Source organism: Dromaius novaehollandiae, chromosome 27, assembly GCF_036370855.1.
Source record: "Dromaius novaehollandiae isolate bDroNov1 chromosome 27, bDroNov1.hap1, whole genome shotgun sequence".
Classification (NCBI taxonomy): domain Eukaryota; kingdom Metazoa; phylum Chordata; class Aves; order Casuariiformes; family Dromaiidae; genus Dromaius; species Dromaius novaehollandiae.
Genome location: NC_088124.1, coordinates 4,013,841 through 4,031,224, shown reverse-complemented (window position 1 = coordinate 4,031,224; position 17,384 = coordinate 4,013,841). Strand labels below are relative to the sequence as shown.

The following is a 17,384-nucleotide window of genomic DNA, read 5'->3' as shown; positions in this document are numbered from 1 at the left end:
GCTTGAAAATGGAGCCAAGAGCAGGACTTCACTGTAAATTCAGAGTCAAAAATCAACTGAAAAATTCCTTATAGTGGAAAATTACTTTATGACAAAACAAAACATTTTGTAGAAAACGTCAGTTTTTGTCAAGAATGTTCAGGTTTGCATGAAAAAGTGAGATGAGACCATGGAACAAAAAGAAATCATTAAAAAAAATTAAAAGGGGGGGGAAGAAAATATAGTTTCCTGACCAACTCTAACTGTAGCTCAAATGACACTCCAAAAGAAGCAAGACTTGGGAGGAATCTGGAAAAAGCACAGAAAGGTTGGGCAAAGTGACCAAAATAAGGCAGTGGAATAATAAGACTAGAAGATGATTAAGTGGAAGTAAGAGACACTTTTTCAGGGAGACAGTTCCTTCTGACCAAAGAGAAGCCATATTTGTCCCCAGTGTAGCAAGAATGAACCCAGGCTGGAGTCAGTAAATCCCACAGAGAATTTCTGGATGCTGTCAGGGACCATTTCCTTAAACACAATTTAGAAGAAAGAAAAAGAAGGCTCATTTATTAATGAATAGATCTGCAGATGTATCTACTTATTTCCATGTGTTAAGAAGCCAGGATCTATTAGCACTTGCATGGAAGCTCTCCAAGTAAACAAATTCAACAAAGAAAAAATAGCAGCCCATCCACGGTCTATCAGTTTGCTAAAGCTATAGGAAGCTCCCTTCAGTGCAGTCCTAACTTCTGCATCAGCATGGCACTGACAACCAACGCAAGTTAAACTAATGCTCTGATCCCTTGATCTTACGGCTCTTTCCTTCAGGTACAAAATAAAGATGTTACCTCTCCTGTCTGCTCTGCTACCTAGAGCACCTCACAGCCCCACCGCAACACAGTGTTCTTCTCTTCCTGTCCTCAGTCATGTGTCAAACAGGAACGTCTCATACACAGCTGCTTCTAAATCTCCTTTCCACTGAAGATGACCTCCAAGACTATGTCCCTGCCTTCACTTCACTCTCTTGATGCTGAGTTACCTGGCAGTGTCCTAATAAGCGCCACCCTTCCCCTTTCGGCATTCCAGAAATTTACCCCATGCAAAGCTTGCATGGAAAGCCTGCTCCGATGGACAGGCACCACTGCTGAGCTCAGAGGGACTCCCAGTACCAGGGTTTCAGGCCATCACATGATGCTCTCTTTCAGGCTGTCTAGACTAAATTCTGGCGGTGAGTGGGCAATGCTGATGCCTGAATTTTCAGCCTGCAAGAGAAATGCCTGACCCTGGCGAATTGCTCAATGCGCAGGACGAAAAAGATGCCAAGTTCCTGTGCTCATTCCTTCCGGCTGAGCAAGAAGGGGGGAAAACCAAGCTGCTCTTGGCCAAGAGTCCTTTTTACTTTTGTCCAGACTCCACTCTTTTCCCCTGCTCTGCTGGACAGACATGGAAGAGATCCTACATCTCATCTTCTTGGTTTTCTTGTCAGGTAAGAAAGCGTACAAGGCCTTGGGTTTCGGTTAAGGGACAGGGTACAGGATTGCTGCAAAACTTTATCTTTTCCTGCACCTAGCATGAGGTACCAATAAGGCTATGGGAAAAGACTGCACAAGCCTTGAGACACAATAGCTTGTTCTAAATGCAAAGACAACTTCATTGTAGCACGCATCTTCAGGAGAGCAGTACATTTTCTATGGATAAAGAGCTCTGCTGCCTGTCAGCGCACTGCAAGATCCAGTGCAATGCAAGCAGAGGGAGACTAGAGCACTGCAGTGTGTTCTGCACTCTAGTCATCCTCCCCGACCGTATTGCAGCGATATCAGATTCCTTCCTCAGAGTCTGTCTTTTCCCTTGATTTAATGAAGGGCCAGGGGTGATCCAAGCATTCAGCTCTTTTCACAGGAATCCTCTGAGCCCAAACAGGAAACACTGTTGACAGAAGTCGTATGTGCCTCCTCAGAAAGTGACATTGCAAAATCCTATGTCTGGCACTTGTAGGGGTTTGGATGTAAATTGCGGCAGCTAGGGTTCACGCAGAGCAAAATAAAGCTCAATAAAGTAGGCTCATCTCCTCCGAAACCTTGGGGACAATGAAATGAAACCCTTAAACTAGGGAGGCATCTCTTTAGAGCATGACTCTCCCAGTTTCTGACTATTTTCAGCTTGGAGAGCAATGTTTATCTGAAATGAGAAACAAGGCACAGGATCCAGCTGGCATTCTCAGTTGAGAGCTTTCTTTCTCCAGCCACACCATGGAGATCCCAGATACTTACAGCAGTGCAAAGAAAGAGAACAGATTCAGACTTTAGGAGCACAGAAACCTGTTTCAGTTATGACAAAAAATATGAATGAGTTCAGCAAAAAAGTCCACTATACTTATTTCAGTAATGAAGACCATGGCAGGAAAAGCACAAATAGTAAATGGCCGGTCAGCAAACTTGCTCAGCAAGTTACTGACACAAAGTTTTCCATGGGGCATCAGCAAATCTCTAAATGCCATGGTTCTGATCAAGAGATTTTTACAAGGCTGTTTCTGGTCAAAAAAAAGAAATACCTGGGGCCATCCCATATCAGGAATGAAGGATCTGGTAGAACTAGGGGTGGGGAGGGGGCCACAGCAGAAACAGAAGAGGAGGTGACAATGTTGAGAGGGATTACACAGGACTGTGCTGGACTTGCAGGGCTCAAACTATTGGGTGAAGCAATATATCAGGATGAGGACTTGTAGGTGCTGGATACTTGGAGAGCAAAGATCCATTTTTATGCCTTCCTCTAGTCCAGCCTGAAAATCCTTCAGTTGTTTTCTTTTTAGTTTAAAATTCACTCCGAATGGTTGAAATTATTTTAAGAAGTGTTATTAAAAGGCTCAGTCAGCACAAAGTCAACAACCTATTTTTCAATTTACTTCTGTTTTTAGCACTACTTAGGGTTTCACAGAAGCCACTAGCCTCTGATTTTTTTTCCTTGAAGTATACAGATTTCCACAAATACCACCCTGCACTTCAGAAGTATTAATAGTTTTGACTGTCCCTTGCTATTTGCCTACCATAAAGAGGAATGGAAATTAGAAAGAAGGAACTAAGGCAAGAAAGCCAAGCAGCTGAACACAAGTCGTCAACAGGACTAAAATTAGTAGGATATTAGAAGACAGGGTGAAAAAAATTGCAAAGACCTAGCGTTAAAGATCAAGAGTTGGATTGAGACTTAACCTTGTAACAGCTAACTGGACACTGGTTTGCAGTTGTTGCTTTGATTCCAGCTTTTGCTAGGGCTATGTTGCTTCTCCCTGGCTGTGTGAAGGGCCTTAAAATGGGGATAAACTTCATGGGCATTTACTGCAAAGGATCTTTTCAGCAGCAGAGAGAACTTTTCAGAATCAAATCTGCATGTATGAACATATGTAGAAGGGCACAAGCCACAGCCTGAAGCAAGCTGCCTTGCTGCAGCTGTATGCAAGAAAGCAGCTTGGATGCTGCAAGGAGTGCTGTGGTGTGACAGCAAGACATGTTTAGCTGAGAGTTACTCAGAAACAATTTGACATTATTGGGACAACCTATGTTTTTATGAGCTGCCTTGTATAAAGAACTTCTGAAAATCAAGACAACTTGCCTGGTCCCAAGACAATATACCTGAGTGTCCAGCTTCATGGTCCTCAGCACCAGTGTAAAATGCAAGTTTATATCTAATCCTTTAGTCATGCTGACAAATTGCCTCCTGTCACCGGGCAGGGTCCCAATGGCTACAGAAGGCATGGCGTGCCTAAACTCCAGACTGTAATCCAGGGCAGTCACCACAAGGCCAGAAGGGGAAGACGAGAACCAAAATTTGCTGAGCTTCAGAAAATCTGCATGTATTAATGAAGATGATACCTCCTTCCTCCTTCAGTCCCTCACAAAAGAACAGCTGCCTAGCAAAGGCCTAACGACATACCCATTAGAGGGATCCGTGGAGAAATATTTCAAGAAAGTCTGAATGAAGACTCTGAATCTGAGCACATTCATCTTTCGCAAAGGAGGTGGACAGGCGACACAGCCCTACAGGAAAGATTCGACTGTAGATAGCAGCCATCACTAGAGTTGCAAAAGAGGAAAAAGACATTTTTTTAGCATGAACATAGTGATAGGGGATAGGTATAAGAGAGACTTAGCTCACGGCTTCCTCCTTCTCCCCTAGCACCCTGCGCTGCAGAGAACATCACTGTGGTATACGGAATGGAAGGTGGGACCATTTCTATCAACTGCACCTATAACCCCTGGCAGCAGCGGTGGAGAGAAAAGAGCTGGTGCAAGCAGGTTGATGAGATCAAGTGCCAACATGTGGTGAGTGCCCGCCGCTTCTGGCTGCAATTCCTGAAGAACAGGAATGGCACCACTTCCATCAGTGACAACATCCATGAAGGGGTGCTGACGGTGACCATGAGGAGACTCAAGAAGCAGGATGCCGGGCTCTACCACTGCAAAACTGAATACTTGGGAGAAACAAAGACCTTAAGGAAGGTGCAGGTGGAAGTGCTGACAGGTAGGTCCTGGGGCTCTGACTTTCATAAGTTCACAAGTTCTTACTTAAATTTCAGGCATGTCTGCAGATGCCAGTGCCTCACTCTGGCAAACATCTAGTCTTGTCTGTCCTGTCTCTAAGGAGGTACCATGCTTCATTTGCCTCTTGCTAGTTCCTCATTTACATGACCTCACTGTTGCAGGACACCCAAAGCATGTCTCTCCCCTTGTCAGCACCCAGATTAATCTTTGGGCACACAGCCCAGTGCCCAGTCTCACCTTGGTTATCTATGCCTAGCTGGGATACAGGTGTTGGTAACACCAATGCATATCACCTTTAAACATCTGCAGACTAAACTCCTCTGTTTTCTAGTATCAGCTACAGTGCAGACCGAAATGCCAGAGGAGCCCAGAGCGGTGCAAAGCATCTCCAGGTAAGTTGTAAAACTCCTTCTTATGCTGTGATCTCTAACCTTCCTAGGGCTAAAACCAATTAGTATTTGCACCTCCTTTGAAGCTGAGAGGAATACCACCATGTTATGTTCTCTACTTCTTCCTAATCCTTGAAAATTTTCAGAGCTGCTGCGTGGTTTCTAAGTAGCAGCTGTTTCCTAATCCAGAAAAAGCAGCATTTCAGCATTTCAGTGCCACACAAAACAATTCCTGCAGATCATAATTAATCCATATGTGAGATCTTACAGTTAAAACCTACTGTAGTTGTTCTAACCTTCCACACTCTGTTGTGCACAGGTAGGCACTGCCTACTGCAAGGGATGTTATCATCTTTGCATTATATATTGCCAAAATACGGGAGTTTCTTTAAAGGTTGAACCATCTCCTTCCTAGTTGAGCCTTACTGTTGTTTATATGGTTCCCCACAGCATCACTCCCGAAGCTGATTTCACTGTCCTCTACATCGTTACCGGACTCCTGGTTACTAAGTTCCTGGTGGCTGTGCTGATCTTTACAGTTGCCAACAGCAGGAAAAACAGAGACACAGACACAGAGGAGAAGAACCAGAGCCTCAATGAACAGCAGCTGCTCCCTTTCACTGGCAGCCTGGCTGGGCATGCACGGGGTGGAATCCGCCCCTCCTGGGAAAACACTGCTTAGAGCTGATCCAAAGACAACAGCGAATCGCATGGCAAAGAACGTTAAACACTCGCAGGCAAAGAAAACTTTCCACCAGCCATAAGGATCGCCTGCTACACATAGGTAGCAATGAACTCTAGAGGGGGAATGCTGACATCTGCCACCTTTTCTCATTGCCTCTGACCAACACATTTTTTAACACAACAGAGCTGAAAAGATGCTGCCCGTAACACCTGAACCTGATGGAAGGGGACGGGGCTGGAGGGAAGAGAGTGTATAAAGTATTTCTGCCAAGAGATCCAGCACAGACTTGCCTGCATGCAGAAATGCTTCTGCAGGAACAGGAAAGGTGAGAGAGCTCTGCTCAGTTCTCCCCTAGCTCAGTGCCAGGCCAGACAAATCTTCGTTGCTCTGCGTGGCTACTGGAAAATGCTTTGTTATAAATTATTAGCTGTAGACTACAGACACATCAGTGAATATAAACAGAAGTTTAAGTCATGCCTCTCAACCACCATGTGTTTTGGGGAGTAATTCACAAGCTCTGTAAATTACTCATTCGTAAGATGTAAAACAGGAAGAGCCTTACTGTGTCTCACATCTCCAAGGAATTTTCCTGATTCACTGAAGATTAGTGTTAAAGAGCTAATAGCTTTTTCAACATGTCTTCCCTGTCTCTATAAAACCCTTGAATGTTTTCACCCAAAAGCATGAAATATAGCCAGTAGTGGATGGTTTGTATTAAAAACGAATATTATTATTTGTCTAGAAATGAGCTTTGTAACTGAGATTCCTCTCTCTAAAGACTGAAGCCGCTGCCATAGTGATGGCAATGCAATTCTCTGTTATCATTTGTAGAGAGGCCAGTAACTGCACCATACCACAGGCAGGGTTATGCCAGATGGTCATCTCTAGTATCATTCTAGTAGGGTCCGAATTGAGACCCGTCGAGTTCATGTCATCTCAGAGTCTTCAAGGTGATGAAAGGACTCGCTCCCAAAGATTACCTTGGACGGCGTGGATCTTTGCTGGACAGTCACTATGGAAGGACATAATGAACTGGAAAACGTAATAGAAAGGGATGTGAAGTCTACACTCAGCTCTGAGCCTGCTTCCTAATTTCTCAAATGATTTTGCAAAGAATGAACCGTCGTGCTGTATTTCTTCCTGTACTTTTTCCACTCGCTTAGGAGGATGTTACCAACATGTGATCTTTGCTCATCACTCCCAAAAGCGAAGCTGAATTTTGATCTACCAGGAAGAGTTCTCATTACATAATGCTAAACTTCACCAAAAAATATAAAGTCAACGAGCATTCAGCTAAGCCCACTTTTCTACTCCAAACTCAGGGCCACTCACATTTCCTTTCCCTACATGGCTTGCAAAGTTAAATAAAATCAACTTTGATTATCCCGCTTAGTGTGACTTCATGATAAAGAGGTGGAGTACATCAGATCATAATATATCATCCAGAGAAGAGGTAACCTTTAGAACGTGCTAGTATGTTTATAATGTACAGAAATGCTCTGAGCCCACCTCTGAGCCTCCTGACACATCCAACCAGCTCCGTTTAGCAACATGCAGAAACAGCAGCTCAGATCCCAAAGCCAGGCCAGGCTGTTCAGGGTTGTGTTCTGTCTAAACTAATTCCCTCTGCTTCCAGAGGGTAAATTAGCCCACACAGAGCTGCACGCCAATGCAGCTGTACTGCCAACACAAAGCTAGCTTTGGCATTCCCAGATGGTACTGCAGTGCCCGGTGTAGACATATGCTCTAAGACAAAGGAATTGCTCTTCTAACCAGGTCTGGGTCCTATTCCCAACTCCACTCTGTTGAGAGACCTCAGGCAGAGCCATTCATCACCTCTGCTATGCCAGCGGACATAATGCTGATTCTCCACTGCTGTACAAGTGCTTTGAGAATGAGGGCTGGGAAACTTGCACGGAAGTGCAAAGAGCAGTAATGAAGAACACATACAACTGAAAGCTGCTCTGTAATGTGTTAAGGTGGCACTAGAGACAGAAAATGCCTATTTCTTTTCCAGCCATACAGTTTGATTGCTAAATATGGCTATCTAGACAGTGATACCTTTAAAGTGAAAAGCAACCAGTAAACACTATGCAGCCTTCCCATCCAAAAAGTATATTAAAATTGTGGTTAAACGATATTCTCAGCAATTCCCAACTGGCATCATCACTCTGGGGCAGCAGATGACAGTAAGTGACAAAGCAAGTTAGCTTCCTCCACACTAGAGAATTTCTCGGTGATAAAGAAGCTGTGGGATACATTTTTTTCTCCATGACCTAAACTACTTTCTGCTTCAGGATGAGACGTTTTCTAGCCCTGCTGCTCTTGCTGGCATTACCAGGTAAGGCTCAGAGCCCCCACATTTATCCAAGGGACAAGATATTCTCTGTCTTGTTGCATGCACTGCACACACTGTGTATTTGCTTGAGCACTTTTCACTCAGGCCAGCTACGGCAAGGCACGGAATAAGATTCTCAATTGTCAATGAGAGGAGGAAATGTTCAGGCAGAAATCTGCTTGTTTTAATTATATAAGCTTCTGGGTCCTCATTTTTGTTTCCAGCAGTTCTGATTCCCCAGAGAAGAACAAAGGAATAACTTAATGCAAAAAAGGGTAGTGGCACCAAGGCTAAGCATAGGTGTTTATTTAGACAACCTTGCAGAGTTAAGTTACTCTTCTCAGAGACCCTGGGTAAGAGTTCCAGCAGGATATTAGTGATGTAATGTGAGAAAAACTGGCATACTAAGCTATTATTAATTCTAGCATCAATTTTCTTCTTTCTTTGGAAGGATCATGCATGTCAGGAGAGGACCTGCAAGTGTTTCTGCAAGCAGAGGGAGAGTCCTTCAGAGCTAACTGCTCCTATGACATGCACGAGAGTTTACATGAGATGAAATTCTGGTGCAAGGAGCTGTCAGAGAACTCTTGTCCAGTCTTAGCCTCGAGTTACCCTTTAACAGAAAGGATGACTCTTAACCATAGACTGCATCGTTCAGTTGACCTGACAGACATGGGACATGGATGGATTTCTGTGATCATGAGAGCACTTCGAAGAAATGACTCTGGCACATATCAGTGTGGGGTGCAGAGCGATCTGCAGAAAATTCTACTGCAAAGAATACAGATGGTGGTTTCAGCTGAGGGTGAGCTGTGAGGTCGATGGTGCACTGGGTGGGAGACAATCAAAAAGTAAATCAAGGGTGTATTTCCTTTCCATTCTTCCTTAACAGCAAAACAGGGGGTATCTAAACAAAAAGATCCCACTAGAGGTTATCAAGAACATTGTAGAACTCTGTTATATGGCTCAGTATATGTATCTATAGGTATCCAGAAGCAGAAGTGGATGGGAAATTATTTTTTCCATGTGAAATCAAAAAGTTCCAAAGACAGAAAATCACTATTTTAGGGATTATCATCAGAAAATATGAATACAATTTTGTTGGATTGCATTCATTCATTAAAAAATGAAAGTGTTTGGAATTGGTATGGAAATATTTCATACAAGTTGATGAAAACTAAAAATTAATGTTTTCTTCTGCACAAAATTTTCCATTTTGTTAAAAGCATTTTCCACACACAGAAAGTTTTCACATAGGAAAGTTTTGATCCACCCAAGTCAAAGACTCACAAGGTGGAGCAATACATCTTGAACTTATTATAATATACATTATGAGGCATAAGAAGGATTCTGAGGTGACTTCATGTCATCTCATCTGGGGAATGGGACAGCAATGACAGTCTTGGAATATGATACAGCCCATGTTCAAGAATGGCAGCAGTAATCCAGACTTCCCATTTGCCACTCCAACTTCATTCCCAGGAACCACCCTCATTACACTGAGGCTAGTTATTTCCATGCCTTTTGCAAATTCTCTTTGTGCTGATTTTAGATGTGCTCCTTTGCTGGGTGGATTGCACACTGCCATGGGGATCAATCTCTTTTTATCTTTTCTACTTCTAATGAGTCATTGCTTTATTTTCTTTAGAACCTGTAAAGCTATTTGCAAAAACAGGGAACTCCCTGTCCCTCCATTGCTCTTATTCTGTGATAGACGACATCAGGAAACATCAACATTTCACTTGGTGCAAAATGGTATCCCGAATTAGATGTCAACCTATTATCAGCAGCAACTCTGATCAAAGTATTGTTAAAGTAGGAAGGACTGAGATGATGAATGACTTCTCAGGGAAAATGATTAGAGTGTGGCTGAAAAAGCTCCAGTTTAATGACTCAGGAGAATATCATCTTGAGAGCCATGTCAAGGGGAGAAACAAACCACTGAAGAGGATTGTGCTGGAAGTTTGGGGTGAGTTAATCAAAGAATTAATGATCTTCTAAAAGTCAGCAAATTCTCAGCACTTGGCAAAAAAGGTTACAGGTCAGTGTTAGAGAGATCTCTTCTGAGCCTTGAAATTTCCTGAGATACAGAGAAGCCCTGAATTTCCTTTTTAAAATAGATTTTTTGATACATACTAATGGAATAAACAAATTGTAGCCAATTCTCGGGGCAGGGGTGTGTGTGTCTAGCTTAGGTTCATTGGCTAAAGAAATTTTACACTTACCTCAGCAGAGGAAATGGATCCTAAGCAATCTAAATCTTTGTCTGAATTTCCTGAGAAAATTTGCCTGAGAGTTCATTTCTTTGTCACTGTTCTTTAATAAACTTTCGTATTTATTTTAACACTTTATTCCCTTTTCTGCTTTTAGCCAGTGCAGGAAGCAGAAATATAGAAGATATTTAGGGGAAGCCATTCCTTGATTTTTCTGACATGACTGAAAAATGGAAAAAAAAATCACAAGTGTCTTTTCTCTAAGAGATCTCCTTTCTAACAGCATTCAAGTGCCCAAATAAGCATCTCCGTTTTCATATCCTTCTCTAAAATGGTATGACCTTTCATGGCTAACAAGTAAGGCAATAACACTGGAGCACCCTTACAAGCCTCCAAAGCAAGATTTTTTAGTATGACAGAAAGTCACCAGGGATGGAAGTATGTGGTAACGTCACCTGTTCTTGTGTTTTTTCAAGGGGAAAATTGGGATCTGGATGCAGATTTGGAGGCCATTCCATTTCCCACTGAGAGGGAGGGGACTGCCAAGCCCAGAGATGACAGCAATATGGATCAGAGGTAAAAAAAACCCACCAAAGATCCTAGACTCCAGCTAAGCATTCTGGATACACTGTAGGATTTGAGGGATCATGTGACAAAAAGCTGAAGCTCGCGCGCACGCGCGCACACACACACAAACGCACAAACACACAGACACACACACACAGGCTTCCCCTTCTCTCCTACAGAGTTTGGTCCAACCTGCCCAAGTACCATGAAAAGCTGTAGAAGGTTCTGTTGGTTTCAGAAGCACTAGTTGAGGCCTCAGATGAAGATGCTCAGTTTGACTGTATTCCTCCTTTCTATCTGCTTAAAAAGGGATGACAATACGGTCCATGCAACACTGCAATGTCTCTGCCTCTTGTACGAGCAGCCTAGCCTGAGACCAACCCCAGCTAAGCAACACAGCAGGTCAGATGAGAGTCATTATCAGGCCTAATCAAAGGAGACCCTAATAATGATCCTGATCAAAGACAGATCCTGAGAAGGGCTACTTCATCCTGATGAAGGGTGCCTTTGAACTCGAGTAGCATTTCAGCTGAGAGCAGGAAGAGAATGTGAGCTCCCGAGTACTATCCAGGCCTGCCACGTGCCAAAGAAAATACAGCTGGGCGGGATCACTGCTGAGCTCAGTGGAACCGTATGGGACAGCAAGAGTAGAATGTACGTGCTGAATTTTTATCCTGGAACCATAATCCATTTTCAAACACACCAAATCCCCTCCCAAACCAACCTAGTTACCTCTGGTGCAGTAAAGAGTAATGCTGATATCATGCCCTTTCCTGCAGGAATCTTTATGCTCTCATGGTACTGAGTTCCTTCCTGGCTACAACTGCTCTGACTGTTACTGTTATACTCCTTGCCACCACTTACATCAGAAGGAAAAGGGCAGGTAAAGCTCCCTAATCCTCTTGCCTAGTTTTCCTGCCTTTAGGGGTTGGTTTCCCACCGCCCTGAATGTAAGGAAGGTCTATCATTGTCCATGGAGGCAATGAGACCGAGCTGAAAGTGAAACGCAAGATGTGAGTTGAACATAAAGGAAGGGAGAGGGGGGTATTCATTTTTAAAGTGAAAAGGTAAAGGTGTGGTTTTACACTCAAAGGAGATTCTGTCCTTCCTGCCAGGAAAAAGGATGGACTTTGGTAGACATTCTGCTTTCAGACAGGCAGTGCTGCAGGTAAGAGGACATCAGAAATTCCACATTCTTGGTGCTTTGCTTCATCTCTGCCATGCATAGTTAATAGACATAGAAGGGAGAGGGAGAAGTACAGCGAGAAGGATTCCCATTGTCCATGCTCGCTTTTGCCATCAGTAAAGCAGCTATGCTCTGCAGTCTGAGTTATGATTATTCCACAGGATAGATGTATCCAGCTCATTCTGGTCTAGCCAAGCTCACCGAACAACAGCAATGAAGCTGTGGTCCCGTGGGCTTTGCCTTGAGCTAGCCACGGCAGCTCTGTGCTCACCACTCAGAGGGGGTTATAAAACAGGTGGCAGCACGCATCCTACAGTGGATGCATTGCTATGAACACCCAGGCCTGCAAGACTGAAGCTAGCCGTCTATACTTGAGATCATCTGACTTCTGGCTGCAAAGCAGATACAAGCTAACTCAATTGCTTGAACAAGTCATACCCCTTCTTTATATCTTTATTTATAGTACCCAGAAAATAAATATAATAACAAATAAATAATTTAAAAATTTACTGGCCTTGGATCTTCAGTAGCAGCAAAGTTTCATATCAAAGGAAAACTTCACTAGTTGCAATCCCCCTAAATACTCAGTGTGCTAACTGTTGCTGTACCTTTCTACCCAGTTCTTTAAACATTAGGGAGCAGAGCTTTGTCTAAAAGAAATTCTCTTAACTTCTCTGAGGACACTTTCCATTTTGCCATGCATCCTCTCCCCTCTACCACAGTTTTAGGATATAAGGAGTAAATATTTGTACTTGTAGATAAACTAAGACTAACAGTTGGAAGGAAATTAAGCTAAATCTCTTTTTAACTTCTCATAATTCATGGTTTTTCAGAAGGATAGAAGAAACGAAACAAGTAGGATGCCAGATGGGGAACTGAAGGACAATACAGTATATACTGTGATAAGGCACCAACCTGAACTAAAGCCTGAAGATGTTATATATGTCAACACACAACCTTCTCCAAAAGTTTTCTTCCACCTTCAAGAACCACCGCGCAACTCAGTTTCCTCAGGGTCTGTGGAATATGCTACCATTATCTTTAGACCCACGACTTCTCATTCTGGAACTGAAAAGGAACAAACAGGTCCACCGAAACAAAGCAGCATGAAGCCTTGGGCTTATTCATAAATTTTCCTGAAAAGTGCTCAGAAACAAACCATTTGTAAGCAATTGCTGAAGCTGGATACAAATGGGGTACTAGGCAAAAGGCAGCTGAAAGGATGCGGCACACAGATGTACAGAACTTCCCTGAAAAAAAGTAACTAATAGTTAGTAATAGTAACTAATAGTTACTAATAGTTTCACTTTTCTAATAATACAGCATCACAATTCAACTGTTGATAAGCAAATCCAGTGGCAGACTGTGGTATATTTGCTCTCTCTATATTGCTCTATTTTTAAACACCAGGCAACTATAAACCCAAATACAGGAAACTGGTTTTCTCTGATAGCAACTGCCACAGAGTCCTACTCAGCAAAGGACAGCGAGATATGGGAACATGATACACTTCCTTTCATACTTGCAACTTCTCCAACAGCTCACTTCTACACACGTATGTAAAATGTTAATCACCCCCCATGCTCATAAGGCACAAATCAGCAAAGTATTAAAGAATCTGCTTAACTGTAAGCATATGAGTTCTTTAATTGACTTCAGAAAGACAACTTGCACACTGCACATCTTTTAGTAAACAAGTATCTTGTTGAAAAACATTTGTCTACATTATTATATCAAATGTCTTAAATTTAAATATATGGGTACAGAATTAAGACTAAGCTTTGTATTTTCGTGCCTTTGGTGCTTGTTGTTTATTAATATCATTTACATGCTACAGTATAAATCTATCTTGACTTTACTGTAAATTACACACATTTTGATCAAACTACCCTATCCCGTTATTATGGTGATAGGTGCAAACACCCATGAAGGATTACAGATAAATCTCAAAATTCATCTGACTGAGATTCTCATCTTAGTCTGTGAGTTGGGCCCAAGGCTACTGAATATGATACAAAATCTATACTTTTTTTGGTATTAAAGATTGGAGGAAGATTCCAACTTGGATACTGGGTGGCATGGGACTGCAAAAACACAGAGAAAAGCAGTCCATGAATTATATGATTTGTAAACAAATTTCACTTTGCCCATGAGTTCTCATGCGACTCTGACAAAGGAGGGAGGGATAGAGAGAAAGAGAGAATGAACGAACAAAATTTTGTTGCCTGGTCAGATGGGGCTGTCAACATCTTTGCCATTTCACCCGAGATGGTTGTCTGGCAAAACATCCTTATCCATAGCTGAGGTTCAACCCTCTAATACAAATTCTCTGAAAATAAAGCTAGAAATAACATTATAAGAATAGCTGAACAGATCAATTTCTGGCTTCCTAAACAGTCTTGCATGATTGCATTCTTCACTTCCTGTCCTAACTTCCCATTTTCTGTTCTTGTCTACTGTTATTTCCTTTTTGTTTTCCTCATCACTGCATTGACCAACTCTGGAAAGGATTAACGACTGACACCCTCGTGCTTTGGTCTTTCGTGAGATGGCAAAACGGTTTGTGTGGGGACCATACCATTAGGGTCTGAAATGATACCGCAATAAGAAAGAGCAAGTGTATTAGACTTCAATATCCAAATTCAATTCCTTATTTAATGTATTTGACTCTCTGAAAGCACATAAAACTCTGTATGCCTAAGTTCATTATCTGGATGCAACGGCATATAGAATAAAAGTTCTGCGGTGCTCAGATCCTAAGGTAATACGAGTGCAATACCTAAGTCACAAAAGAAAAAACATACCGGTGTACACTGCTTTTTGCCTACAAAGCTGAAGATCAACTGTCATTTGAAGCTGAGGGTGTATCTAGGGACAGTTTATGGATGCCATCAGTTGTCTGTCACAAAATCTACATATGTAACTGCTTGTTCTAAAACAAAAGATGCAAGAAATATTCTCAAGTCTTTCTAAATTTGAAACATCTTACAAGTATTTTCTTCCTGTTCAAATGATGGAGATTTGCTAGTAACCTGAATAGTCTAAAATGAGGACAGAATTATCTGAAGACCTAGCTTAGATTTGCATGTTTGGTAGTTAAGTTAGGAAGTTATTACCAGTCCATCCAATCCACTTCTCAGATGTGGAACTGCATTCATGAAAGCTCTAACTGACATACAAGGAGCCTCTGGACAGTTGGGACATTATAAGCCTGTCACGTCCTCAGACGAGCCTGATGGATACAGCTAGTTGGTGACCTAGTTCTATATTGGCTGTCTGAACAACAATGTAGACTCGTATCTGGCTAAGGTCTCAGAACTCTTCCCAGACTATCTTTCATTTGATGGTAGTAGGAAATAAATTTGCAGTGTTCTAGAAAGTGGGCATACCACATGGACATGGCACACCTAACAGGATGTAAGAGGACAGGAGATTTTAGGAGACCAAGGCTACCAGTCAAGACACTTCACTCTAGTCCCTCCAGATATCTCTGTCCTTTTACAGGATATATAGTTAAAACTCACTCCAAATCTAAGCATTCTCTGCAGCCTTCACTGAATGTTTCTTCTTTGTCTCCCTTCAACAGCAATACGCAGTAACAGGACTGCTTTCAACTTTAATAGGCAGTAAAGGTATATCCATATCACTAATGGCGTGGCTGCTACATCTTTTACCTCCTGTTGACTGCAAAGAGCTCTTGCCCTAAGTAGAGTATGAGAACAAAAGAATGATATAATAAATTACACTCTCTATAGATTCTGCTACGCTCATCATTACTGTCATCTGAGTGCCTTTCAGTAGCTGATTTGCAAACTGGGTAAATTTTGCCACTGGGTTTCTTCTGCGTAAGAAACCATGGAGATTTGAGCAAGAGCTACAGAGATGGAAAGGACAATGTTTTATTAGCCACTACATAAACCATCCAATTCTGCTCCATGTTTTCGAAGACCCAGAAAAAACAAAATGGGAAAGTAAGCTGCATTTTGGATCTGCTGCCTGGGAACAAAAAGCAGAGACCAAGGAATCTCCTGCTAGACAAAGGGAGGTTAGCTCACTCATACCTTTCCTCTTCCTCTGAATGGCACTGAAACTTGAGAATGTTTTTGGAACAAATGTTTGTCAATTTGAAGTACAAAGAAAGCCCAAAGTCTTGTTGCATGAGGAACCGAAGGAACAGAGAAAACCCACCACTCACCAGGCCTAGTCACTTCACAGTAGTACAGAATTTTATTCATTCTATTCACTTTAGAAGAGCTGCTCAATTGCTCTCAACTTCCTGCCTTCCTTCTCCCCCATCCCCAGCAATTGCAGCATATTGATTACCAGAAAACAAAGCTAAGCAAGGAGATGATTCTGGCAACTGTGTCTAGCTCAAGATTAGCAGAAACAAGAACTTCTCTCCAAAGTAAGGGATTGCTTTAAATTAGTCTGCTCCTGGTCTTGGTAGGGAACTGAAAAGAATTTCAAATTAAGAATAAAGCAAAAAAAAAAAAAAAAACCCTATAAAAATCAATATCTGAATGTCTTTGTAATCAGATAACCTGTTATGATCAGAGGGCATTCTCTCCAAGCCTACGATGCCTGCTTACTCCCTTGGGCCACTGCCCTTCATGCTGTTCTGCATTCATGAATCTTCAGCCGTTATGTCCTTGAGGATGTATTCTGCTCTATTTGCCAACAATTACATTTCCTGCATTTCTGCATTTCACCATCATTGCAGAGCTGCCAGCAATTCAGTGACCGAAAATCAGGCCAGCTTTCTTCAGGACTCATACTGACCACCAGCTTGAGGGGGTTTTGCAGCACATAATGACAGTGTCTGAGTTCGGAGGCCAGATCTTCTAAGACTGCCTATACAGAAGATAACTCCGAACAGCAAACAGCAGGATGCTCTCAACTGCCTGCCGGAGGAGCTTCACTCCCAACTCCCCTAGGGGGACATCATCCCCCTAATTTAGGCACTTAAAACCTAAGCAGTGTGGCCATGCCCTGTTATAACTGGCATTAGAAATACAAACACATTTTCTGTTGGAGCTCTGGGACCACTTCAGTGTACCTAAATAGACTCAGCTAGTGTTTCCAAGCTGTTTTACGGATAGGGTAAAGATGACACTCAGTTGGTTCACTTTGAAAACATTATTAAGGCATCCATTGCAAGAGAGAGAGAAACACAACAGTTTTGGGGACAAAATTTTTCTTTTTTGTTGTCCATTGACAGTTGGTGATGTTCAGGTAGGCTCTGAACCTCTGCTGGTGGAGAGCTGATTTTTGCACCAGCAAAGGCAGAACCCAGCCCTAAAAACAGCAGTAGTGACTGCTGTTCTTTCTAGAGCATAGTGTATAGCTACGAATACCCATAAAGTTCAAGGGATACCTTCTAAAAGAGAGCATATCCCAAGAACACAGAGAAGAAATTAGGCAGAGCGTTATGTTTTGGTTTTTATATGGCTGCTTTTCTCCCAAAGAGCTTTGCAAACTGTAAACATGCACAA

At 42.4% G+C, this 17,384-nt stretch overlaps 2 protein-coding genes across 2 annotated transcripts; both read left to right on the top strand.

The window, feature by feature from the left end:
• The first annotated feature begins 1,323 nt into the window (after positions 1–1,323).
• Positions 1,324–6,936, top strand: LOC112990152 (triggering receptor expressed on myeloid cells 2-like). The gene is made up of 4 exons (XM_026111697.2): positions 1,324–1,465; positions 4,150–4,494; positions 4,846–4,906; positions 5,354–6,936. The coding sequence occupies exons 1-4, from the start codon at positions 1,423–1,425 to the stop codon at positions 5,583–5,585; spliced, it is 681 nt and encodes a 226-aa protein (XP_025967482.2). The 5' UTR covers positions 1,324–1,422; the 3' UTR covers positions 5,586–6,936.
• A 686-nt stretch (positions 6,937–7,622) lies between these two features.
• LOC112990166 (uncharacterized) lies at positions 7,623–16,315 on the top strand. Its single transcript, XM_026111722.2, has 7 exons — positions 7,623–7,929; positions 8,378–8,731; positions 9,575–9,895; positions 10,616–10,715; positions 11,486–11,589; positions 11,822–11,874; positions 12,726–16,315. Exons 1-7 carry the CDS (start codon positions 7,887–7,889, stop codon positions 13,020–13,022), a joined length of 1,272 nt encoding a protein of 423 aa, XP_025967507.1. The 5' UTR covers positions 7,623–7,886; the 3' UTR covers positions 13,023–16,315.
• Positions 16,316–17,384: the final 1,069 nt, after the last annotated feature.

What these genes read in the sequence shown, in the direction of transcription:
- LOC112990166 (XM_026111722.2), top strand. Translation starts at nt 7,887, where the DNA reads ATGAGACGTTTTCTAGCCCTGCTGCTCTTGCTGGCATTACCAG. An exon ending in GCTCTTGCTGGCATTACCAG is followed by an intron (nt 7,930 to 8,377) that starts GTAAGGCTCAGA and finishes TTTCTTTGGAAG; the next exon opens with GATCATGCATGTCAGGAGAG. An exon ending in CATCAGAAGGAAAAGGGCAG is followed by an intron (nt 11,590 to 11,821) that starts GTAAAGCTCCCT and finishes CCTTCCTGCCAG; the next exon opens with GAAAAAGGATGGACTTTGGT.
- LOC112990152 (XM_026111697.2), top strand. Translation starts at nt 1,423, where the DNA reads ATGGAAGAGATCCTACATCTCATCTTCTTGGTTTTCTTGTCAG. An exon ending in CTTCTTGGTTTTCTTGTCAG is followed by an intron (nt 1,466 to 4,149) that starts GTAAGAAAGCGT and finishes CTTCTCCCCTAG; the next exon opens with CACCCTGCGCTGCAGAGAAC. An exon ending in GCGGTGCAAAGCATCTCCAG is followed by an intron (nt 4,907 to 5,353) that starts GTAAGTTGTAAA and finishes GGTTCCCCACAG; the next exon opens with CATCACTCCCGAAGCTGATT.